General features: G+C 43.7%; 5 protein-coding genes across 15 annotated transcripts; 3 read left to right on the top strand and 2 right to left on the bottom strand.

The window, feature by feature from the left end:
- Positions 1 to 85: 85 nt before the first annotated feature.
- flfl (serine/threonine-protein phosphatase 4 regulatory subunit 3 flfl) lies at positions 86 to 8,469 on the top strand. 4 transcript variants are annotated; one of them, XR_005014571.3, is made up of 11 exons: positions 87 to 297; positions 4,037 to 4,440; positions 4,511 to 4,698; positions 4,847 to 5,785; positions 5,853 to 6,030; positions 6,088 to 6,343; positions 6,404 to 6,676; positions 6,744 to 6,877; positions 7,050 to 7,822; positions 8,027 to 8,303; positions 8,360 to 8,469. XR_005014571.3 is itself a non-coding variant. In XM_036818807.3 (10 exons), exons 2-10 carry the CDS (start codon positions 4,329 to 4,331, stop codon positions 8,123 to 8,125), a joined length of 2,931 nt encoding a protein of 976 aa, XP_036674702.3. In that variant the 5' UTR covers positions 86 to 297; positions 4,037 to 4,328; the 3' UTR covers positions 8,126 to 8,469. The 4 variants fall into 4 exon arrangements, 3 of the variants coding, with proteins under 3 accessions (XP_036674702.3, XP_036674701.3, XP_065721931.2); XM_036818807.3 differs by having other exon boundaries at positions 86 to 297; positions 6,765 to 6,877; positions 8,027 to 8,469; XM_036818806.3 differs by having other exon boundaries at positions 8,027 to 8,469.
- Positions 8,470 to 10,310: 1,841 nt separating this feature from the next.
- LOC108010984 (cilia- and flagella-associated protein 36) lies at positions 10,311 to 12,055 on the top strand. The gene is made up of 4 exons (XM_036818813.3): positions 10,311 to 10,470; positions 10,524 to 10,732; positions 10,788 to 10,948; positions 11,312 to 12,055. The coding sequence occupies exons 1-4, from the start codon at positions 10,368 to 10,370 to the stop codon at positions 11,769 to 11,771; spliced, it is 933 nt and encodes a 310-aa protein (XP_036674708.2). The 5' UTR covers positions 10,311 to 10,367; the 3' UTR covers positions 11,772 to 12,055.
- On the bottom strand, positions 11,791 to 18,129 carry f-cup (leucine rich repeat containing flyers-cup). 8 transcript variants are annotated; one of them, XM_065865860.2, is made up of 12 exons: positions 17,414 to 17,435; positions 16,147 to 16,532; positions 14,848 to 15,038; positions 14,589 to 14,792; positions 14,103 to 14,226; positions 13,870 to 14,042; positions 13,381 to 13,787; positions 12,996 to 13,325; positions 12,749 to 12,892; positions 12,498 to 12,686; positions 12,243 to 12,428; positions 11,791 to 12,180 (listed from the first exon to the last, which is right to left on the bottom strand). In XM_065865860.2, exons 1-12 carry the CDS (start codon positions 17,419 to 17,421, stop codon positions 12,075 to 12,077), a joined length of 2,448 nt encoding a protein of 815 aa, XP_065721932.2. In that variant the 5' UTR covers positions 17,422 to 17,435; the 3' UTR covers positions 11,791 to 12,074. The 8 variants fall into 8 exon arrangements, 7 of the variants coding, with proteins under 7 accessions (XP_065721932.2, XP_065721933.2, XP_065721934.2 ...); XM_065865861.2 differs by lacking the exons at positions 16,147 to 16,532; positions 17,414 to 17,435 and adding an exon at positions 15,100 to 15,378; XR_011604211.1 differs by lacking the exons at positions 11,791 to 12,180; positions 12,243 to 12,428 and adding an exon at positions 18,008 to 18,129 and having other exon boundaries at positions 12,998 to 13,325; positions 17,414 to 17,462.
- On the top strand, positions 17,879 to 21,378 carry ninaB (neither inactivation nor afterpotential B). Its single transcript, XM_017084635.4, has 4 exons — positions 17,879 to 18,070; positions 18,699 to 19,207; positions 19,578 to 20,613; positions 20,931 to 21,378. The coding sequence occupies exons 1-4, from the start codon at positions 18,026 to 18,028 to the stop codon at positions 21,207 to 21,209; spliced, it is 1,869 nt and encodes a 622-aa protein (XP_016940124.4). The 5' UTR covers positions 17,879 to 18,025; the 3' UTR covers positions 21,210 to 21,378.
- Positions 21,211 to 23,880, bottom strand: Adgf-D (Adenosine deaminase-related growth factor D). The gene is made up of 6 exons (XM_036816942.3): positions 23,693 to 23,880; positions 22,713 to 23,198; positions 22,492 to 22,661; positions 22,214 to 22,395; positions 21,829 to 21,965; positions 21,211 to 21,775 (listed from the first exon to the last, which is right to left on the bottom strand). Exons 1-6 carry the CDS (start codon positions 23,754 to 23,756, stop codon positions 21,318 to 21,320), a joined length of 1,497 nt encoding a protein of 498 aa, XP_036672837.3. The 5' UTR covers positions 23,757 to 23,880; the 3' UTR covers positions 21,211 to 21,317.
- Between the last annotated feature and the right edge of the window lie 906 nt (positions 23,881 to 24,786).

Raw genomic sequence — 24,786 nt, forward strand, 5'->3', positions numbered from 1 at the left:
CTATGCCAGCGTAGACACACATCTGACACTTAAGTGTGACCAACTAGAGTATTTTTTGGTATATCCGAACAAATAAAGATGGAGTATATAATATTCAATCATCGAGGTCAGGCCAACAGCGTCGGTCGGAAAGTAGAAAAATCACAATTATCCGGGGAGATATTAGTCGAAAACTAACGCGGGTCCCCAGTAAATATGCGCAAGCGTAAATTGTACATACAGTGAAACGAATGCAGCCAGCGTGCGAAGCACTAAAAGCGAAAAACGCCAGAAACAGAAACAAGAAGGAATTGCAGCGTGAGTGTATAACTTTTTGGTTTTTGCCCCCGCGCTCTCTGTCTCTTGCTGCTCCTGCTCTTGCTCTCTCTCACTCCTCTCTTTTGCCCTCTTGCGGCTTCTGTGTTGTCTGCGTGCGAGTGTGTGTGTGTGTTTGAGTTTTTAACAGTGACGGTGTGTTCTCACGTACTCCGTGGATGATTTACGGCCTTGCCAAGGAAATCGGACTATATATCCCGGCTATAGCCCATATTGGATCCCGATCTGGATGCGAGGCTGTTGCCGCTGCTCCCGCTGACACCGACCCCCCCCTTTTTATCGCACTTTATGCAACAACGAAAAGCAAACCGTCGTGTGTTGAGTTTCTGCGCTCTCCGCTGTGTGTAGTGTGTTGGGTTTCGCGCAGCGTGGTGAGTTGCCGTCGTCTGTTTTTCTTTTTCCTGCGTCCTGTGTGCGTTTCAATTAAATGCAAAATCGGCTGCGAATATCGCGGAAATGCGGAATCGCTCATGCTTTATATACAGACATAAATAAAGTATCGAATCAAAACAAAAATCTACTGGCAACAACAACAAAAACGTGCGTGGGTGTGCGCGTGTAGTGCGCTTGTGTGAGTGTGTGTGTGTATGGTGGGGAGACGGCATTTTTCTTTACCACACGCCTCTTCTTCCCCACAATACGCTGCAATTTGTGCGATTCTGTTTTGCGCCTGCCATTCGCAATAATTTTATTGAATGAACCGCAAAAGAGACGGCCCAAAAAGCGATGTACTTGCCAGACGTTGTGTCTGTGTTGGTGCGTGTGTGTGTCTGTATCGCGTTGTGTGTGTATCGCGCATGAAAATACATCAACTGTCAAGTACAAAAAAAAAAATTTCTAAAAAATAAAGGAAATTGGCTGACATTGCAATCGCACCGGAGAGTGTTTATAATTGTGAAATTTTCGAGTTCTCTACCAGTCTCTTTCCCCAACTTCCTTCCGTCCTTCCCTGCCCAATACCACCCCAAAAAATTGCATACATGCACACGCGCCTTCGATTGTGCGAATGTGTTGGTCTGAGCGCGCGCGTATTCTGCACACATTGTCATGCATGCAAAAACAAGATACGACGCGTTCGTAATCGTCAGACTCCTTATCCCCCCTTCGCTCAGTCCTTCTCTTTCTGGCCCTGCATTATTCATTGCAGGATGAAGAAGGCAAAAAGTTAACGAAAGGGAACAGGCGCGAGTCCAATTTGGACCGCTTTTATTTTTTCCTATGGAGTCCTGCATCCGCATCCTTTGCTCTTCTCATCCCTGCCCACCTTTTCGCTCTCTCCTTATTCACGCCTTCCCGGACACTTGCAGCTTTCGCGCGCGTGTGTGTGTGAAGAACAGGAAGAGAGAAGCGAGACTCCAACTTAGCGTTTACAGTTGCGGTTCAAATAGTGCATAGCTGTAGTTTTATTAACCCGAAAAGCATTACGGGATCACTTTGGGGCCCGGTACCAGAGGTCAATATATATGAGGTAGTTAGACTTTTTTAATTCATGAAATCCTGATTTCCGAACTGCTACCCAGTAAGTTTTCTTACTTCCTTAAAACTAGTCAGATTCTAAAAGTTTTGAGGATATTGAACCTCCATTATAAAGGTTTTAACCAGTGTATGTAGATATCAAGATTTAAATAAGCGTTATACAGCCAGTCGACAATTTATGATAATGAAATTATGATCATGTACACGTTTTAGTCAAAATATACAATCCCGAGCTCTATGGATCCTTAAGTTTTTTTTTTATATCTTTTTGTCTATAATAACGGAGCTTTGAATAAGATTATGCTTAAACTACAAATTCAATTACTTGATTTACACAATCCCAATGAACAATCTAAAGAAAACAACCAGGACAGAAAAAAGATCTTGAGATTTATAAACTGACACGTGTAATTTATCAGGAGGGAAACAGAATCAAAATGACAAGTATCTTTTTGTAGTTGTATCTCTTTCTTTTACTAACCAATAAAAACTAATTGTTGCTGGGGCGAAAAATACTGCCAACTTGTCATATTTGTCGGACTTTATCGATGACTCGACTCCAGGGCAGTTTTTCGCACACAGATTTTCTCTCGGCACTTTGGCAGCCTTCTGCTGGTTATTAATAAAAATTAATAATAACCAAATCTCTGGCGCTGGGGCACTTGGACATGGGCATTCTCGTGTATTTCGCAGCTGATTGCGTAAACCGCTCGCGACGTTTGTTTTGAATTGCTGCTTTTGTTTTGGTACCGATTCGAGGGTCTACGAGTGTGAAATCTCTGGCTCTCTCCCTCGGCTCTCGATTCTCCATTCTACATTCTCCGGGTGTTATCAGTGCGGAATTGGCCTATGGCGCTTTATGGGAACTGGTATGGGGTAGTATTAGTATATGTAGGTGTAGTATAGTATTTCGGGTCGTATCTGGGATCTTAATCGCAGTGCAAATCGTGTTGAAACTGCGGAGCACGCGTTTTCCCCAACTTCTTGCAACCTTGGTTGGGCAGGGCGGTGGGTGGTGGGGGTGATTAAGTGTGGCGGGGTTCTCGCTGTCGATCTGAGGTGACGTAAATGTTTGCGGTGGATAGCGCCAACTTTGAGGTGGCGCTCTTCAACGATGACGTAGCTAGCGCTTCTTCTGTTTACTCGCACATTATTTTGCACTTGCCCATTGATTTTCGCCTTGCACAGAAAGAAATGATGGATGTGATACAAATTTAATTTGAAGGAATTTAGTTGGCTCAAAAATCTAGGTGATGATGACGTAATATATTAAAATCCCCTTATATTCTATTAAGTTCATACTATCAATTCATTTATTAAAATACATAATAACCCTTAACTATGATATGAAATCTCAAAATATTTACTTAACCCCCTAGCTTTGAGTAAATATAGAGCTCAGTTTTTTGGTGTGTATGAGAATGGATAGTTTACTGCTGCCTCCCCACTCTCTAAATCTCCCGCTCTCGCCGCTGTTTGTTTGCTTCGCGCGCGTGTTTGCACTCGCCGTGGGGCGAAAGCGCAGCGATAATAGTTGCTCGGATATAGTATATACGCCATATAGTAACCCCACTCATACCGAAAACCCCATCGCACAGATACAGGCGCGCACACTGCGAAAGGCCTAGATCTAATGGAAAACGCTTAATGTTTGTAAACAGACCGGGCAAAGCACATTTCTTTTCCTTTATTTTTTTGGCATATCGCATCTCAGTCGGAATGGTCTTCTCTCGGCTTCTCTCTACACATCTTTCTCCCCCAAACACACACACTACGAACGTTGCTTTCACATTTTCATTCATCGCGAAACTTCCCATGAAATGTTGCAGAAACCTTAAGATAAGATATACGATGCGTTTACAAGACCTTAAGCTCAATAGTAATATTATAACCATAACTTACCTACGACTTTTCCATTTCATAAGACTGTGAAACAAATTCAACGTGGAATAATTGCTGTGTTTAATGCAAAATAATAAAACACTGCTTACTACTTTAGCGGGAAATAATTATATTGAACTACTAAACTAGTGAATAATTAAAGAAAACCAGAAAAACATACTTATATTTAGTTAAATAATCTCAGCTGCACTGAATATTAAATTTATATATATTTATCCCATATCGCCAGAGATTTTCTGATGTAATTAAAGTACACTCAGGATTTACTGTCAATAATATTTGTAATCGTTGTCTAAAAACGTTCTATAATATTTTAACAACATCTGTGTTTGTTATCTTGCAGTGCAGTCACGTCGTGGGCCAATCCCGATCCCATTAGTCCCCACCCGGAGCTGGAGTGGTAGCCTAACATGGATATAGAAGTCAAGCATAGAGATTAGCCGAATCCTTTGAATTTTAAATTCAAGATCCTAATTTAATATAGCCAAGTAGCATAGCGTAGCCTATAGCCCCTAGCCAGCGGAACGGTTCCAAGCCGCAAGCAACTCGCGTTCGTAGTCCAGATCGTAACTTAACCGAATCCCCCGGACACCAGCGAGAAAAACCACAGAGGCACTTCGAGGAGCAACATCATCATGACGACTGACACCCGCCGACGCGTCAAGTTGTACGCGCTGAATGCGGAGCGCCAATGGGATGACCGTGGCACGGGTCACGTGTCCTCCACCTACGTGGAGAGGTTAAAAGGTGGGTGTACAAAGTCAACCAACCCCCCCGGAGTGTGGTCTAAGTTTCTGCATCCCTTAACTACTTCCAGGCATCTCGCTTCTGGTTCGCGCCGAATCCGATGGATCGCTGCTTTTGGAGAGCAAGATACAACCGGACACCGCCTACCAGAAGCAACAGGACACCCTGATTGTGTGGTCCGAGGGCGACAACTTTGACTTGGCCCTGAGTTTCCAGGAAAAGGCGGGCTGTGACGAGATATGGGAGAAGATATGTCAGGTAAGAGTTGTTTAAGCTGCAGCTTTTTGAAAAAATAGCTACCGTTGATTTATATGTCAGTTCATTTAAGACGTGTGTCAAACGACGTCTCTCTATGTTGCTCGGTCATTTTGGTATTAACGACAATCCTAAACTAATGATTTTCCAGGTGCAAGGCAAGGATCCCTCTGTAGAGATAACACAGGACATTGTCGAAGAGTCTGAGGACGAGCGTTTTGAGGATATGTCGGACACCGCGCCACCCATTGAGCTGCCACCCTGCGAGCTTTCCCGGCTGGAGGACATTTCGGAGACGATACAGAGCTGTCTCTCTACGCCGCTGCGCAAGGAGAAGCTATCAATGGCCCTGGAGTCGGAGAGCTATATCAAGAAGCTGCTGAACTTGTTCCACGTGTGCGAGGACCTGGACAACACCGAGGGTCTGCACCACCTCTTCGAGATCTTCAAGAACATCTTCTTGCTGAATAAGAACGCGCTCTTCGAGATCATGTTTGCGGATGACACCATCTTCGACGTGGTCGGTTGCCTTGAGTACGATCCGAGCGTGGCTCAGCCCAAGAAGCATCGCCAGTATCTGAAGCAGTTGGCCAAGTTCCGCGAGGCGGTGCCGATCAAGAACCAGGACCTGCTGGCCAAGATCCACCAGACGTTCCGGGTGCAGTACATCCAGGACATTATCCTGCCCACACCATCGGTCTTTGTCGAGGACAATATGCTGAACACTCTGTCCAGCTTCATCTTCTTCAACAAGGTGGAGATTGTCACAATGATCCAGGACGATGAGCGCTTCCTGCTCGACGTGTTTGCGGTGCTGACGGATCCCGCCACCGGCGATGCGAAACGCCGCGACACAGTCCTCTTCCTGAAGGAGTTCTGCAACTTCGCCCAGAACCTGCAGCCGCAGGGCAAGGACTCGTTCTACAAAACTCTCACCTGCCTGGGCATCCTGCAGGCGTTAGAACTGACACTCGTGATGAACGACAAGAAGACCAAATCGGCCTCCATCGATATCCTCACGGCCATCGTTGAGTTCTCGCCGCTGGTGGTGCGCAACTACACGCTCAACCAGGCCAACAGGCCGGAGGGGGTAAGTTAATCTGCAGAATCTTTGTTGTAATACATGAATACTTATATTTACCTTTGCCTGCACGTAGGAGCGTATGCTACTGAACATTGCCATCGAACAAATGCTGAACGACTCGGAGCCGGAGCTTGGTATTGCGGTGCAACTGATGGGAATCGTTAAGATCCTGTTGGAGCCGGAGAACATGCTCACCGAGAAGGGCGATTTTCTCAACTTCTTTTACAAATACAGTGTCCAGACGTTAGTGGGTAAGTGCGACTCCAACACAATCAAGTTTTCAGCGTCTAACTACTCGATGTTTTCAGCCCCATTGATGCTTAACACCATGGGCGACCGTCCGCAGAACGAGGACTATCAGACGGCCCAGCTGCTGGGCATCGTCCTGGACATTCTGTCGTTCTGCGTGGAACACCACAGTTATCACATCAAAAACTTTTTGCTGCAAAAGGATCTCCTCAAGCGAATTCTGGTGCTGATGAAGAGCACACATACGTTCCTTGTCCTCGGCGCCCTGCGACTTCTGCGCAAGATAATTGCACTCAAAGATGAGTTTTACAACAGGTGAGTGTGACGTGATTAAATCAAATGCGGCATTGCTAATTGGATAATCCCTATCCGCAGACACATTGTAAAGTGTAATCTGTTTGCGCCGGTGGTGGATGCCTTCATCCGCAACAACGGCCGCTACAATCTGCTGGAGTCGGCCATTCTAGAGCTGTTTGAGTTTATAAAACTCGAGGACATCCGTACTCTGTGCGTTTACTTCGTGGAGAACTTTAGCAAGATATTTGATGAAATCGAATATGTGCAGACATTCAAGTACTTGAAGAATCGCTACGATCAGTACCAGGATCGGCTTAAGGACCGCGACAAGATGGAGAACCGCACGGACGGGTAAGTTTTGCTTTAGCGCCTTGTGCTCCAACACAAAGTGAAAATATTTGGGTATATCATCTTAAAGTGGCCTGCCCATCATCCGTAGCGGTGGCCGGTTTCGTCGGGATCAGCGGCAGATGGAGGAAGAGGAGGAGATGTGGTTCAATGAGGAGGACGATTTCACTGAGGAGATCGACACCTACAGCAATGTCATGAAATGTAAGTATATTTAATAATTGAATACTTGGAATAACGATGGAAACAAATGTGGGTCATCATTCAATTAGGGTTTGGAGAAATTTTATGTTTATATTTAAATTATTGATTCACCCAAGTTATATCTTCTGTTGTTCTTCTGTATTTAAACGTATTTTCCGTTCTTGCCTTGCAGCCGTCAGCGAAAAGAATGGCCCGCAAACGCAAAACCAGCAGAAATCCTCTCCGCCGCACAGTACGTCGCCGCACAGTGGTTTGCTGGGTAACCTGAGCACCACCGCGTCATCCACTGCCACATCCGCCTCGTCAGGCGCTCCAGTGGCCAGTGGCAGCAGTAGCCCCGAGGCGATCTCAGCCGACGAGCAGACGCAGACGGCAGTGCATTTAGTCGCCGCTGCCAACATCGCACTTCAGCACCACCAGCAGCAGCAGCAACAGCAGCAGAACCCATTCCAGCAACAGACCCAGCCCGAAATCGCGGAGCTGCAACAGCAGCTGCGCGGCGTGGAGACGCCACAAAGCCAGGACCTGGAGCTGTCGCAATCGGCCGTAGCCAGCGTATCGCCCTCTTCGTCATCCTCGTCTCTGGAGGCATCCACGTCCTCTTCATCGGCGTCCTCGTCTTCATCCTCGTCGTCATCGTCCTCGCCGCCCGGCTCATCCTCGGCCGCATCTCTTTCCGACTCGGCGACAGTGGCGGCCGTGGCAGCTTCTCAGTTTCTCTCAACGATCGCCACGGCCATGGCGGCGTCTGTTACGGCGGCGGCGGCGGCCACAAGCGGCTCCCCCAACCTGTCGCCAGCTCCGGCTGTCTCCAGTCCGGATATCGAGAGCGCCGACGCCCAGTTGCCGCCCAGCGATGACGCCAGCAGCCCGGTCAGCGGGGATCAAGATGCGAACAGCACGGAAGCTGCCAGCAGTGAGGCAGATAAGGCGACGGGCAAAAAGGTGTGTTGCTGAACCCAATAATGTTAATTATAGGCAAAGAAAACACCGACCATGTTTAATTTTTTTAATGTTACGACTACAAATTGTAAACATAAGTTTAAAAATGCTCTTTAGGAATTTTAGTTACTTTTTGTATTTATAATTTTACCTAGCATAAGAAGCATGTAGTTTTTCTATTCATACGAATCTATTTACCATTCGCAGGGTCTGGTGGACTACGAGAGTGATTCTGGCGAAGATGACTACGAGGAGGACGAGGACTCCGAGGGGCCACAAGCACAAAAGCGCGCACGTCTGGCATAGTTGGCAGATGATGAATACAGCGGCATCAATTATAAATTAGTACACACATAACAGAACACAACCAACCACGGCATACAACAAACAACAAGCAACACACAGACCCCCAACACACACACCAACGAATGTTAGGATCGCATTGGCGGCAACGACAGGACAGCACAGCAGACAGCCGTACGATGTAAGATCGAACAAGAAAGCATACAATTAAATTTTAGCATAAAATTTATTTTAAAGGAGGAGCAAACAACACCTAAAGTAAACGAGAAATTATAAATCTTACTTTACTAAATTAAATAACTACATATAAATATATATATTCAAATATATATGCATATGAAAACACAGCTAACTATAAATGATCAGCATCCACAGGCAGAGATGCAAACGAGTGCGTGTTGTTCGCGAGTTGGCAAAGCATTAACGAAACAAACCAAAATAAAATGTATTTAGTAGTTAAATCCCACACAAGAGAAACGCAGCAAAAAGGAGGAGGAGGAGGTGCCGTCAGGTGGTGGAGGACATTTGTACACAGGCAACATCCATTCGCAATGTCCCTAGTATATCAGCAGTTAACAGATCCTGTGAAGTTGGCTGCCGGCTTAGAATGTCGGTATTTGAAGGACAATTAATAAAATTGTGTCTTGCGCCTAGCTTAGTTGTAATGCTTAGAGTTAATCACTTTTACTATCATTACCTATGAGAACGACTTCCTGCCAATTGCACCACTATCACTCGTAGCGCTGTTTTCAACTGACAATTTGAGTAAACACTTCTTATCGCAAAAGCCTTTATAAAAGTTTCTATTGCAAACAGCGCTGTAACATCTTAAGCAACGTACATCTGTGTTATGTTACTAAATTTTAAATTTTGAACTACTCCCAAAACAGTAAAATTTGTATCAATTGTTTTTTTTTTGTTTAATTGTTTTTTGAATAACAACCAGAAGCCATGGTTGCCAACTTGACAAAAACTGTTAATCCCTTGAGTTAGACGCAGATAACACTTGAACCCAATGAACCTTGTATATAATTTAGTCAGTCTCAATACGCGATTAGTTGATAACTGCCCTAGCACCACTGACGCCCACATTAAGCCCAAACAATTGATCTTGAAGGAATCGAAGGTTTTGCACATTATCGAGCAGATTTAAATTCAAACTCTTGTGGGTGATAACTTGAGAAGCGTTGTCTGACTGTGTAATTAAAAACAATTGTTGCGCTATCCTTGCATTATTGAAACACACTCACCACAAACACATCAATAAATAACTAATTATAATGATAACAAATAGATCGTAAAATAAAACTAAAGTGGGGTAAAGAAACATCAGCAAACAAATAACAATAACGTAAATTAAAATAGTCTCTTGAGTTCTCGTGTAAGTTTTTTTTTTCATATTTAACGTTTAATTTGTATTGAACGACTGTAGGTGGGCTCACTTGGAACCACACCACTCCACCCACAAACGCATAAATACGTTCGCCCACGCTATAACCAATCTACATCCCACAACCACAATGACAGAAAGTAATAAAGTTATTTGTTAATAATCGTATTTGCCATGTGCGTTGCGTACTGTACTACATTTATTTATTTTAGTGTTTAAAAGAACTTGTCACTGCAAACGGTTTCCCTTGAGCAACCGATCGTTTGTTCCTCTCCCGAAGCCCACGATCTTAAGAATACACCCATGATAAAGCCGCGGAGAACGTATCCATACATATATCCTTCCAAGTTGATGTTTTGTTTGATTGATTGAGCAACATTAACAAGACGCATTCGCAAAGTGCATGAACAAGAATGATGAATAAAAATAAAGAAAATGATAATGAAAACTAAACGTAAACGTAAAGCGACAACACTATAGTTTATACATAGTATTTATATGAATCGTGTATTGTATATGATATGCTGTCTAATCCCTAATCCTAACACATACCCATTACATCTATAATTTGAATACTTTATTTAGTTGTTTAAACATCCGTGCGTAAAATGCGATATATATAACTCTATATTATTATTATGAGTAAATTAAATAATAGTTTTTAATAGTTTTTAAACAGAATCAAATGGCTAAGCTCTCAAAGTGTTCTTTTATTTACTATATATGAAACACCTGATTGTCAGGTGTCGGGTGGTTTTTCACTGTCATGGTAACCGATTCAAGGACCAAACAAATGTTTCCAGCAAATGTTGACTAAACTTTTCGGTTTAGTCACTTCTTTGAACTGTAACCAAAATGTCGGTGGAAGACTCCTGGGTTTTTGATTCACTGGTGTGCTTTCTGCACGGCCCCATCTGGAATGCTCCGCTCCAGACTTTTATCGAGCAAAAGTCCTTAGGTGAGCACCCATTCTGACAATGGAATCCGCAATAACCCAAGGATTTGGTGCAGTCTTCGATCCCAATCTGCCGATGGATGAGAACAATCCAGATATACTACAGATCCACGAGGAATACAAGAATCTGGTGGATTACATGCTGGGCAGCTTTATGGAGGAGATGCAGATATCACCGGAGCAGTTCGAAATGGCCTGTCTCGAGGGTCGTCAGCAGGGGCAGGGCGAGAATCCCTTCCAGTTCCACCAAGTGCTGTTTCAGCAGGTACGTCCGGTCTCAGTCTTCAACGCAATAGTGTTCTCGAGGTGTCATCTTTCAGATATGGGCCGCCAACGACATCAAGATATTCATACGCATGATGACGCAACGTAACGTGGAGCTTCAGCTACAGGCCCTGGATCTCATCGAGAAAAATCAATTAGCCCAAAGTACCGCCGACGAGGGGGATGACCGCAGTGCGGACGCGAGCTCGGATCCAGGGTGGGTTTACGGTGGTTCCCCGTCAATAAACCTGTCTTATGCAATTGCGGGGGAAGTTCTATATGGTTTTGCACAGTGCCAAAACGTTTTAGATATATTTATTAGACTCATTTTGTTCTAGTTTGGCTAGGTTGTTCCTATATAGTTTCGGAATCTATTTCTGATTTTAAATTAACTCAAAAACTAACTGGTCAAATTTTAAACGATTTTGATTTGTTTTTGCTAAATATATTATTCTCTTCAGTAGGATTTAGTCGCACTTACCATCTATACAAAGTAAGAATCTTAAAAAAACATTCGACTACACGTTGAACATCTTATTCTTAATTTTTGCCAAGTCCTAATACATAATACTTTCCACAGTGATACCGCCTCCGAGGTGGAACAGTTGATAGCCAAGACGGTGGCCGACGAACTGGAGAGTCCTGAAGCGGCTCTAACTCCAGAGCAGGAGCCCAATATGGAACTGGTTAATGACAAGTTCCAGCGCCTGAATCTGTTCTTCGAGCAGGAGGATCATGTGGACCCCAGCGACGTGGTCTCGCGACAGGAGTACCTGCGCCAGCAACGCGACAAGATCGTGGAGATTAAGAAGCAGACGCGGGCCAAGCAACTGCAGGAGACCATGTCCCGCGGTACTCCGCATGCCCCGGAGGGAGCACGTCCCAGCTCCGCATTAGTGGCCCAACAGCTGCTGGAGAATGGCGGCCAGACCAAGGAGCTCTCGATGCCAGCTCCACTAGAAGCCGAGGAAAACGCTGCACTTCAACTCAGACGCAATCTGGCCAAGCGCTTGCGGAGCGAAGTGGTGGAACAGAAGTAAAAGGCAGGACACACTACTATTTTCTACTATTCCCATTTATTGCAGATGCTCAGCCAGAATTAACAACGTGCATAAGGTATTGCGACATGCAGACTAGTTCGTTTGGTGAATGCACAGGGTGTGTCATATGTTGTACTTGTCTCGTTTCCACTCGTCCATGTCCACATACAACCCAGATTTGATGGTAGTGGATTGTGTGTGGACATGGTCAAGGGAATCTCTACTAATTTCCATTAAGCTTTTCCTCAAAATAAACATATTGCTAGTGAAGTGTTTCCCAAAAACATTGTGTTGATTGCTCTTCTATGTTGGTATGCGATCCCGCAAGTAGGACATGATGGCATCGGTGCCCTTCATCAGGATCTGATGGCGGGGCTGGCGAAAAGGATTGCCCACCAGTTCCAAGTGTCTGAAATTTAAAAAGGATATATATTTGCTCATACGAGTATTAATTTCCAATCTGGTTCTTACGTTATGTTGGTCAGATTCCCCAATGTGGGCGGCACTGCATCAATATCATTATTGCGCAAATCCAATGTACTAAGACGTGGCATACTCTGCAGACCCGATACATTTAACGTTTTAATGTGGTTCTCACTGGCAATGAGGATCTCCAGACCTTGCAACTCGTACACACAGTTGGGAACGAACTGGAAACTGAGAATTTAAAAAGAAGATAATCAAATGACCCTAGAGGATATTTTCATATGATCAACTTTTACTCACCGATTGTTGGCAATGTTGAGTTCCCGCAGAGTGTTCAAAACACCAAACTCCTTGGGCAGGTCATTCAACAGATTGTTGGACAAATTCAGGAAAGAAATACGTGTAAACTGGGAGATAAACTGAGGCACGTAGCCGATGACATTGTTGGATAGAACCAGCTCCGTGACCAGATCATGCATGAGCTGCAGTCTGAAAGTAATTGAATATTACAGTAATAATCCATGGGATCCAGTGGATTCCTTATAGCCTACCCATTGGGCAAGGTGCTCAGCTGGTTGCGCGCAAAGTCCACAACATGCACTCCTTCATCTCTGGCAATCTGGAACACCTGGTCGGGCACTTGAGTCAGTTCCTCCAGGTTGACAGCTAATGTACGTGTATGACGTAATTTGTATCTACAGGAGGTAGGAAAGATTGAAGTAAGCATTAAGATTGTCATAATCTACAAGATGTGATTAATGGGAATTGTTTAATTTTTGGAACTTGGTGATACACTACACCCAACGTGGATGGACAGCTAAGTGAGAGGAATCATGCTGCCCATAGGAAAACTGCGTATGTTGCTGCTGCTGGCACATAAAGTAATTTGGATGGGGATATTCTAGTCGCTGATATTGCTGGTGCTGCATGAAAAGGGATTTCATGTTGCCAATTGGATGCTGCTGCTGATAGCTCTCAGGCTCATAAATGTGTCCCTGCGTCTGGCGATCATATTCCTGGCAATTTCTGAGCGGTTCATACACACAACAGTGCTGCTGCATTTGCTGCTGACATGGATATGGACACTGATATTGAAACCCATCCTGCTGTTGTGGTTGATGATAGCTACTGCTGGGGAGATCAATCTGCTGTCCCGTCTGAAAGAAAAGCTCTATATGCATACCTATCCGGAAAGTTGCCGGGCATATCCCCAGAATCCGATTGGCCACCACGCAAACGGGTAACACTGATGCCGGGTAACTCTGATGTGAAGCCGCCATCGGAGCCACCTCCTTCCTCCTTGGCCTTGGCCAGCGCTCTCTCGTGCAGCGTCTTCAAAATCCGCGCCGTTCCACACTGCAGGATGTCGCGTCGGATCATCTTTATGGGATTTCCCTCCACCTGCAGGCTGATCAGGTGGGCCAAAGAGGACAATGTGACTGGCAACACACTGATCGTATTGTTGGACAAATCCAGGCGGTTCAGATTGCGCAGCAGGCACAGCTCGTCGGGCAGCTCTGTGATCTTGTTGTCCCTCAAGTCGAGTATCTTCAAATGTGGCAAGTTGCCGCACATGGCTTTTGGTATGGTCTGAAATGGGTGTTATTGAATATAAGTATCTCAAAAGTCTTAGAATAACTTAGATAACTATGATATTAGTACTATAACTTACCTTTATAAAATTATTGCTGGCATGCAATTCGCTCAAGGTCTCATTTCCCTCAAACTCGGGCAACTCCAAAATATCGTTGTGCTGCAGATAAAGGCATTCCAGCTTTCTCAGTAGACCCATATCTTCCGGCAAGCTGGTCAGGTCATTTTGCATCAGATCAATCTTTTGCAGAGCTAAGCACACGCAAATGTTAAACTTAGATTAGCAAGTATTGGAGGTGGTCCAGCACTTACAGCGCATGTTAACAAGATCGGGGGGCAGTTCCTTGATGTGATTGTAGGGCAACAGGAGCGCAGTTAGACGCACCAGGAACCCAATGCCACCGGGCAGGGATTGAATGTTGTTATGCCCGCCGTCCTTTCGTTACAATTGGGTTAGCAAGCAGTTGGTTAAGGGAGAATATATAGGATGGTATTAGTCAGATAAGACGCCACAACCAGAATTATGTTTAAAACTAAATAAAAATAGCTTTTCATTCATTCATTTTAATATACCTAGTTCTTCTTAAAAAATAAATAAAATTTTTAATTTAATGTGCACTTTATGATAAGTGTGCTTAAAATAAGAAACGGATGTTAATCGAAAAACTATTCTTTCGATGAATTATAATTTTTTTTCGTTCTTAATTCCATAACCTGATTAAACTAAGATTTTAGTGTTATTGGTAGTCTATGCATATATATTTTTTTAGGATTTAAAATTTCTTTCACCTAACTCACCAGAAACTCGAGCATATGAAGGTCACTGATGTCCGGATCGACTTCGTTGAACTCATTGTACGAAATGTTGAGGTGTCGCAGCTCAGGTAGACTGTAGATCGAACGGGGCAGCTGGCTGAGTTTGTTGTGGCTCACATTGAGGCGCATTAGCTTTTCCAACTTCCCGATTTCCGACGGAAGCTCCACCAGAGCATTATCGTGCAGCTAAAAATGATCGTTATTACACTGTTAAAACTCCGATTTAAAAATAATGCCATACAGTGAGAACGGTCAACGATTGCAGGTTCTCGATCTTGGGGGATATGTGCGTTAGCGTGTTGGAGCTCAGGTCCAGGTTGTTTAATGGCACTTGGTTCCACCAGGCGTCCTCCTCCTTGATTGTCAGTTGTTCCAGATTCGCGGTCTTGCTCTCCGTATCCGCCTCGTTGATGTCGTAGAGTCGTTCGGGCACTGAAATGATAAGATGTGGAATCAATTAGAGAACGCTGATCCGGAGAAATCACTACACTACAGTCTTCAACGCGGGACGCAGGCTCTGGATCATCATCCAGCTCCAGCTCATCGTCCGGATCCTCGCTCTCCAGCTCGTCCGCCGAGGAGGCCATCTGGAATTCGCGGATCTGGTAGTAGCGTCGCCTCCGCGGATAAGGACCGCACATGCAGAACGAGGTGAGCTGTTTCCTGGAGGACGCAATCTTGGGAGATTGGATAGTTGGATGCAGTCACACAACCGATGTCGTTCAGCTCACCGAGCTGATTGATCCGAGCGATGACTGGTTCTTGGACGCACCCCTGGAGCACCTTTATGGATCGTCTCGAGGCGCGGATGCTGTCCAGTGAAGCGGCAAATATGTTCCCTGCCTTTTTCAGTTGCCTCCAAGGTCAAGTTCGCGATCACTATCGCTATTGCCTCACATGAACTGGAACCACAAGGCGCTGCTGTCGATGAGGCCGGGGCTCCATTGATGATGACACCCCTCCTGAGTCATGCCTGGCCTGACCTTGGACTTCCAGCGACGCAGTTGCTCCTGGGTCACCACTGCTTACAAGCGCCGCAACGTATGTAGCTAGCTACTTTTTAGTGGATAAAGGTAGTCGGAACTCTGTGACTCCCAGCTTTTGAGATGTTATATTTTTGAAGGTTTTTTATAGTTTAACTTCTGTAAATTCGTTTACGTTTTAAAGCAAAAACAACTTAAATCCTAACATAAAGGGCGAATTTCCTTTAATTAGGTCAAACAAAATAAAATGTCAATATATGTAAAGGTAAATGTAATTATAAATCCATTATTTTATTGATATTACTTTTTCCTAATCAATTTTTTGAGGATAAAGGTATATTTAAAAAAAATGTTGTTAGAAATCCTTAAAATGGCTCCTATTAAACATATTTATGTAACAATGTTGAATTGTTAAAAGAAATCTCTCCTATAAAGTTAAAATTAAGGTAGGGTTCCATAAAAAATAACGCTCGAATTTGAATAATTAATTTAACGGATTCTTGAAGTTTGAGTTACAGAGTTTCGACTACATCATTAATTTTGCCCTATGGACTCACCTCTGGCCAAAGCCTTGTTGGATAGATTCAGGGTGCCCGACTTGCGGGCCAGCTTCCACAACTGCTGGGTGAGCACCTGGTCGTCCTCGTGGTTGCTCCTCTCGTGGAAGATCGGGCGAAAAGAGTAGTTTGGCCTGGGCGAGAGCGCCGCGGGGGGCGTTTGGCGTGGACTCGGGGCGCAGCGGGGGATCCTGCTGGCGGAGGAGTTGACCCTGGCGGAGGGCCGACCTCGTCCACGTCCTGTCTCGTCGCTCATTTCGCTGGGGCAGCCGTAGTGGGTGAAGCAGGAGTGGCCAAAGTCGAAGTCGCCGCCGAACGCGGAGGCCTGGTCACATTCCTGGGCTCCGTGGAACGAGCTGAACTCCACGCCCTGCGAATCGCTGAAGCTGGCGGGGATCACGGGTTAAATGGGGTCAGTGGAACGCTAAATAGCCACCGAATCACAGGTGTATTCGGTTTTTGTTAATTTTTGCGTCGTTTTATTTTGGTCACTGTCAGCCGTCAGCTGTTCGCTGCGCGTTTTCCAACACTAAACGGTGTGTGCAATTCGTTGTCAACGGTAATTATTTTTAAATCACCAACGGCCGTTACTTTATAATAAACTTAAATTGTTTTAGTTCTAAAACCGATTTTGGCTGTCCTTAAAAAAAAAGTTACCTAAACACATTATACTAAATTTAAGAAAGTAAATTAAAAGATTAAATAGCTTTTGGTGCACCTATAAAATGAATTAAATTTATTCAAAAAACAAATTTATAAATTCTATTAAATTATGTTGTAAAAGGGAATATAAATGTATATTTTACTTACATAAGTTTACTAAAACTTAGTGTGCTTCTAAATTTATTAAATTTTTTAAAAAGTGGTTAAATTTATAAATTTTACAACTTAAAAAATGTATGGAAAACTAAATTTAACATTTTTCTCGTTAAAAGCATTTTTTTTTTTTAAATATACCTATACCATTTTCCTTAAAATATATGTACCTCTTTTACATACGATTTTGAAGACACCAATTAAAATTTCTTGCCACAGCTGCTACGGATTTAGAATTGAAATCAATTTGTTACCCCAAGAAGCGGCAGCGTTTGATAATAGTGCACCTGCTCAGTCATGTATGTATTTCCTATGCATCTGAATAAATAGCAATAGAGCCATACGTCCCCCAGAACCGTAATTGATTTGATCGTGAACTTAAGTCTGTGCTGGGGGTGTGCAATCCGCAATCCACAAGCAGATTAAAAGCTTAGGTTAAGTCGGTACTTACTTCATCATCTTGTTGGGGACCCGTTTTCCTATCTGTTTGGCTTCTTCTTCTGCGGGAGATACAAGATACCCAGTTACTTTGGCGCAAGGTCAGTCGCAAAAGTCAGTCAGTGGGGTGTATTAGATTTCCCTGTTCGACGTGGGTGCCCACCACAAAATGTTGGTTAGTGTAATGTACATATATAGTACACCTTCTAGAGCACTCAAACCCCCCTGAAAATATGGTGGCTCGCCGAAGCGGCAAAAATGCTGAGCCACTTGTCTTTGCGCCATGCCCATTGCAATGGGCCTCAGTCTGTCGTCAATGGGCATATTCCATCGGTGTGGCCACGTCGACTGTCAATCAAAATTATGAATAATGCCAGGTCGGTTGCCTCCAATTGGCCGCCTTCGCCGTCCACATGGGCCATCCACATCCATTCATCCCCTACCCAAAGTGACTAGGTGATAGACCCGTGGAGCACTTGCCAGTTGTCATTCGGTTCTCATTGCAAGCGGACCGACCAAGTGAACTCGGTTTTGGTTTCGGTTCTAGTCTACTACTATTGCATCACTCACAGTTTGGACTAACTGCCCTAGAAGATCCCCGACTCACACTTGGAATATCCACGCAATGGCAACCGGCGTCTTCAAGAGCTTTATGCGCGACTTCTTTGCGGTCGGTTGATGGACAAGTCATCCACGTGGGGACCCAATTTCAAACTAAAGAATTTTTCAAAATTTTACCAAGGCTTCCAAAAATTACCGAAAGCTTGCTGACAGAATTTCAAATGAATCCTAGGGGTTATTATGCGGAAGAAATTAAGTTACTTAAACAAAAACTTAGCAATCATATAAACTATTAGTCTTAAAGTTTTTAAGGCCAATTTGTTTTTTAAAAACCTATTTTAAAACAAAATAATTTAAAAAAAAAAATCTGGCTTTAAAATTTCAAGACTTATATTATTTATTTATTGCTAATTTTCTGTCGACATTCGTGTTTAATAAGATAATTCAGATAAAAAGTTTCCAACTTGTCTGTTAAAAGGAAATCACTTATTAGATTATCCATTTTGAAATAACTTTAAAAAAAAAAGCCAGGAAATTGTACTTAGTAAATACTGTACTCGAGACCCCAAGTCGAGGTCCTTGAGAACGGTTCCAGCTGTTAAAATGTTTGGAATGTGCGAAATTGGCCCACATACCGACTGGATAATCCCTGCTAATCCACGGCAAAAGTGCAGCTAGCTTAGGGGGCTTAATCAAGGCAGAGAAAAGCGTTAAGACCAGTCTGAATTTTCTTGCAGGTGAAATACGACGACCAGTTAAATGATCCCCAATCGGAGCGACTAGATGCCAATGGACGCCACTATCCCAACTGCTCCTCGGATGTTTGGCTGCGATCCTGCGAGCGGGAGATAGTGGATCCCATCGAGGGCCACCACAGTGGACACATCCCACGATGGATTAGCGGCAGTCTGCTGAGGAATGGACCCGGCAGCTGGAAGGTGGGCGACATGACCTTTGGCCATCTCTTCGACTGCTCGGCCCTGCTCCATCGATTTGCCATTAAGAATGGACGTGTTACCTACCAGAATCGATTTGTGGACACGGAAACCCTGCGAAAGAATCGTTCGGCCCAACGGATTGTGGTTACTGAGTTCGGAACGGCAGCTGTTCCGGATCCCTGCCACTCAATCTTTGATAGATTTGCGGCCATATTTCGACCAGATAGTGGGACGGACAATTCAATGATTTCCATATACCCCTTTGGGGATCAGTATTACACATTCACCGAGACGCCCTTTATGCATCGGTAAGTTAAGCTTTGTTTTAAGCGAAATGAAAAGGGAAAAATATATTAGAAAAAAAAGGTGGGGTTTGAACGACCACTAGTCCACAAGAGACCTTTTGATCTTATAAGATTCTCTTAACAGATTCGCAAAATTATCAATTAAAAAGCTTTAACATAAAAAGTTTTGTATTGGTTTTATGGCCTTTTAGTTAGTTGTTTATTAAAGTTTAAAGACAAATGATTTATGTTCATACTTATATTAGAAAAAGTAATGGCATTAATAATGTGCGGAAAGGAGTGGTTTTATTTTTAAAACAAAGAAAGGTGGTGTTAGTCCGACCAGCCCATAACAGTTTTCAACACTTTTCTTCTTATTATGTTAATATTTTAGAATAAATCCCTGTACTTTGGCCACCGAGGCGCGTATCTGCGCCACGGACTTTGTGGGCGTGGTGAACCACACCTCGCATCCGCACATCATGCCCAGCGGCACCGTTTACAACCTGGGCACCACAATGACCAGATCTGGACCGGCTTACACCATCCTTTGCTTTCCGCATGGTCGTCAGATGTTTGAGGATGCTCATGTGGTGGCCACACTGCCCTGTCGATGGAAGCTGCATCCTGGTTATATGCACACCTTCGGCCTGACGGATCACTTCTTTGTGATTGTGGAACAACCGCTGTCCGTTTCCCTGCCGGAGTACATAAAATCCCAGCTAAATGGCCAGAACATGTCGGCATGCCTCAAGTGGTTTGAGGATCGGCCGACGCTCTTTCACCTTATAGACAGGGTGTCAGGGAAGCTGGTGCAGACCTATGAATCGGAGGCCTTCTTCTACCTGCACATCATTAACTGCTTCGAGCAGGATGGTCACGTGGTGGTGGACATTTGCAGCTACAGGAATCCCGAGATGATCAACTGCATGTACCTGGAGGCCATTGCCAATATGCAGACAAATCCAAATTATGCAACCCTCTTCCGGGGACGTCCTTTGAGATTTGTTCTGCCCTTGGGCACGATTCCCAAACCTCAGAGTTCCGGAAAAAGGGCTTTGGTCAAGTCTTTCTCCCTGGCTGGTCTGAGTTCTCCTCCGATTTCCCGAACCATGAAGCACTCGGTTTCTCAGTACGCGGATATTACATACATGCCCACTAATGGCAAGCAGGAGAATCCAGGGGAAGAAAGCCCCAAGAGAGATGCCAAGAAGGGTCGCTATGACGAGGAGAATCTGATTAACTTGGTGACCTTGGAGGGCAGCCAGGCGGAGGCTTTCCAGGGTACTGATGCAATCTCTCTGCGTCCGGAAATGCTCTGCGATTGGGGCTGCGAGACACCCAGGGTCTTTTACGAACGGTATATGGGCAAAAACTATCGATACTTTTACGCCATCAGTTCGGATGTGGATGCAGAGAACCCGGGAACTGTAAGTACTTTGGAGATTTCTTAGTTATATCTACACCCAGAAAAAAACACCTTTCCTAAAAGCGTTTTTTTTATATCAAAAGTGAGCCAAGATCAATTCAATCTCAAATTCTCAGCATTAAGATGAAGGAAAACAATATCGACAATATTTATCGATTGGTTCATCATTTCAAGATTGGTTTATCTCGAAAAACAAATTCAAGAGCATTTCGTCTTAAAATATCGTTTCTCATTCCATCTTGGCTCGTTTCCATGTTCAATTTTCCGTTCGTATTATGAATCTTAATACATTAAAAGCATTTATGTATACTTTTACAGCTCATCAAAGTGGATGTATGGAACAAAACCAGTCTCACCTGGTGCGAGGACAATGTGTATCCCAGTGAACCCATCTTTGTGCCCTCGCCAGATCCCCAATCCGAGGACGATGGTGTCATCCTGGCCTCTATGGTTATAGGTGGTGGCCTCAACGATTGTTATGTGGGCCTGATTGTGCTGTGTGCCAAAACCATGACCGAGTTGGGTCGTTGTGATTTCCACACCAACGGACCCGTTCCCAAGTGCCTCCACGGATGGTTTGCCCCCAATGCCATTTAGATTCTTAGATTACTGTTTATATGGGAAGAACCCCGACAAAGATCATATGACTTAAGAGATAGGTCCCAGTATTACTCTTAGAACTAGACTAGTGACTTTTGTATTGACTCAAAACTTTGGATTCAAGGTATTTGCAATAAACTCCTGCCACTTCCGCTGGAACACCCGATTGATCTTGCGCCGTTCATCCGAGGTGAGCACTGCGTATTTGATGGAGTTCAGGGCCAGCTGTTTAAGGAATCGCAGATCCGCTTCTGCTGGAGCCAAGGCCATAAAGGCGTAGTAAAAGTCGTAACTAAGACCCTTGGCACCCCAGACACCCGGATCATCGGAGGATATTACGATGGGGAAGTTCTCCGCTATCAGAAAGCTGGCCGGATGATTCCGCAGATCCCAAACGAAGCCCAGAACTTGGTTGGAAATGGGATTCACCTCGATGGCGATGTTACGCTTTTTGATGGTGGACCACAATTGTGGGTGTTTGGGCAGTGCAAAGGCGTGACCGATGCGCTTCGTATTTAGCAAAATAGCGTCCATCATGTTCCAGTCCGTACGCCCATTCCAATCTGAGGGTTATGTTTTGTTATTAACGGCGGATAATATTATCTATGTAACTTACTAGTCTCTCCGGCGTGAAAGAAGTAGTTGGCTGTACTGGGAAGATCGGACAGTTGATTCATATATTTGTTCAACGGATCCCCTGTGTCTTCCTGACCAATTAGATCGAATCCAATCACAAAGTTTGGCTTAGCATGACTATGAAAGAGGATAATATATAAAATATATAAAAATTTACATATAATTGTTATGTATAATTGTTAATTGTATGAACTATCAAATTTCTCTTTACAGGGGATGGTTAATACATATTAAAGGATGGTAATAAATACTAAACGGCATTTGTAAGAAACATATACATATTTGTTTTTTGCTATTATTTAATATATAATATGTATTATCAAGATAAAAACAATTATCACATTCAAATTTAATATTGTACTTACTGTAGTTGCTTAAAAGTGGTTATGCGCCTCAACATCTCTTCCTCGGAGGCCTTATTGCGTTTAGCATATATCACTTTGACACCCACAAAGTCATGGTGCTTGGCCTTGAACTCCTCCACAATCCGTTCCAGTTCGTTGGCCACCTCCAAAGTACTAAGAGTGCGATTATTTTCGTCGTAGAGCTGAAAGAAGATTAACATCAAATTGATTAAAGGATTAAATGTTATATAAGATGGGATGAAAGGTTGGCAATTTGTTCCTTTATAATGATTACTTACAGGCGACAGGGAGGCTCTGATCTCAGCATAGATGATGTTATCCTCACACAGCTCCTCTAGCAGGCGTTTGTGAAAGGCGCAATAGGTCGGTCGGTGTTTGTAGAGCCGATCCACGGTGGTGAAGATATTCTCAAAGCGCTCCCATATCTTTTTGCGGTTCGGCAAGAGGGCTGGGTAATGAAAAGGTTAAAATGAGAGAAATTTAAATATAATATCCCTACCTTCCGGCCTGGGACCGTGCATATTGATGTGCTTCTCCAACTGTCGCTCGTATTTGCCACGATCCTCGGCATTTATCCGCTCGGTGCACACATTCTGCACCTCGCTGTGGCAACCAGACTTATCGTAGGTGAACACCAGGAGTCCATCCGGATTACGGCAGGTGTACAGGTTGTTGGTGGTGGTTAGGTTCTGGATGATCCACCGGGAGGTCACCATTCCCGTATTATGTCCGTGCAGGAAGGCACCCTTCGGCATCTTCTGGATCATCCGGAAGACCTCGCTCTGGCGAACGTATTGCCTGCCCTGGAAAAAGTGCATTGCCGGGGCGTACTTCTCTGGGGTCTTGAGGCCCTCGGCGATCTCCGCCCGCTTGGCGTTCATCAGGATGCTGTTGACCTTCTCCTCGTCGGAAGTCAACCAGATGCTGCCCCCCAGGGAGGCCGCCCGCTCCGCTTCCATAATCTGCTCCCGTAGAGTCTCATAGGCTATCGGAAGTGAAAATGTTCTTAAAAAATCCTGTTTTCTAATTTTATTGTTGGGACTTTTAGTATAATACACTTTTATAAGCTTTGATTACTCCCTGATTTCGTTTTTAGGATTCACATACATGGATGCTGCTTTTACTTTTCGCTTGTGTGTTGTTTGTTTACACATTTGATTCAGTGATAAGTTTATAGTACAGTAAAATAAATAGAATAAACTCAAAAACAGAATTTATGTATTATTTTGTTAGATTTATTATGCTTGTTTATGGCTGTATAGCTTTTTAGAGTCGTTATTTATTAGGCTTAGGAGACTTTTTTAAGAAAGTACGCATTCTCAGAAGTAAATATTTTAGATCTGTTAGTCAAAAACTATTATAAGTTAAACTTTAATAAGTTTTCTTATCACACAAACTGTGATTTATTAGAACTGCAGAAAGCCTTATGATAAGAGAATTGATGAAAAATGAATAGTCGGAGGATCCTTCGAGACTTACGTTGGTCGGCGGCCTGAAGTCCGCCCAGGAAAACAAAGGCGACCAAAGCTTCCAGTAGCAGCATTGCCTTCCAGTAATCTCAGTTCCGCTTTCAGAATATACGCCGCACTTTTTCGATCCACGTCTCTTGGCGATCGTAAACCAACTGATAGGGCCTCCCGCTTAAAAAACTGACCCGTATACGGCTTGTGCAATTTCCACACTGATCATGATCTTGGTCGCTGTGGGAGCAGCGGCATCTGGTGCAGTGGTTCAATGACGGGGATTAGTCCGCTCTGGAATGGGGCGCGAAATGTTTGAATGCCCCCGGGTTGGCACTTTCGTTGACACTGGCCCCTCGGCCAATTTGCAAATAAATTTCGTGACGTAGCATGGTCAGTGCCAAAATGCCCTACGCAAACACGATCCTACCTAAAAATAAATATCCAGTCAGATATATTATATATTTTATTTAAATGCATTACTATTACATATAGCGCATCACCAGGAACGCCAAAGCCGGACATTTATGCTGCTATCAGCTATATTTGTGTACATATGATGTAAATACATTGGGTTCGTGGGTATATTTTTGCATATTGTTGACTAACCCAATTTGCTCTGTTTACCCGCCGAAATTATACTTGACATTGAACGTGAAATGGGGGCATCAGGCCATCGATCATAAAAGAGAAATCTACTGGAAATGTAATCCAACTCATGAGAATTTTTTAAAAACTATGTTTGCATATATTATGTATATGGGGTCTGTGTGTATATGCATGTTGTTTACTAAATAAAATGGGATTCATAAAAAAGCATCTATAAATTTGACCCTCTTTTACTCAAACGTAGTTGGCATATCTATAAAAGTATCTCCTAGCTTTAAAAATATACAAATTTTAGGTAATGTTCTATTGTATAACTCATTAAAACGATGAGGTTTTCGAGGAAAATATATATTTGTGTACAAGATTATTTTCTTATCAAACCAAAATATTTTTTTCAAAATGGTAATCAAATTTTACTTAGCAATGACAAAGAGAGCTAAATGACGATACCCTGGTTTCAAAGCTACAATCTACAATTTAGAACGAAACAAACCAAATAAACAT

The sequence above is a fragment of the Drosophila suzukii genome, chromosome 3, assembly GCF_043229965.1.
Source record: "Drosophila suzukii chromosome 3, CBGP_Dsuzu_IsoJpt1.0, whole genome shotgun sequence".
Classification (NCBI taxonomy): Eukaryota; Metazoa; Arthropoda; class Insecta; order Diptera; family Drosophilidae; genus Drosophila; species Drosophila suzukii.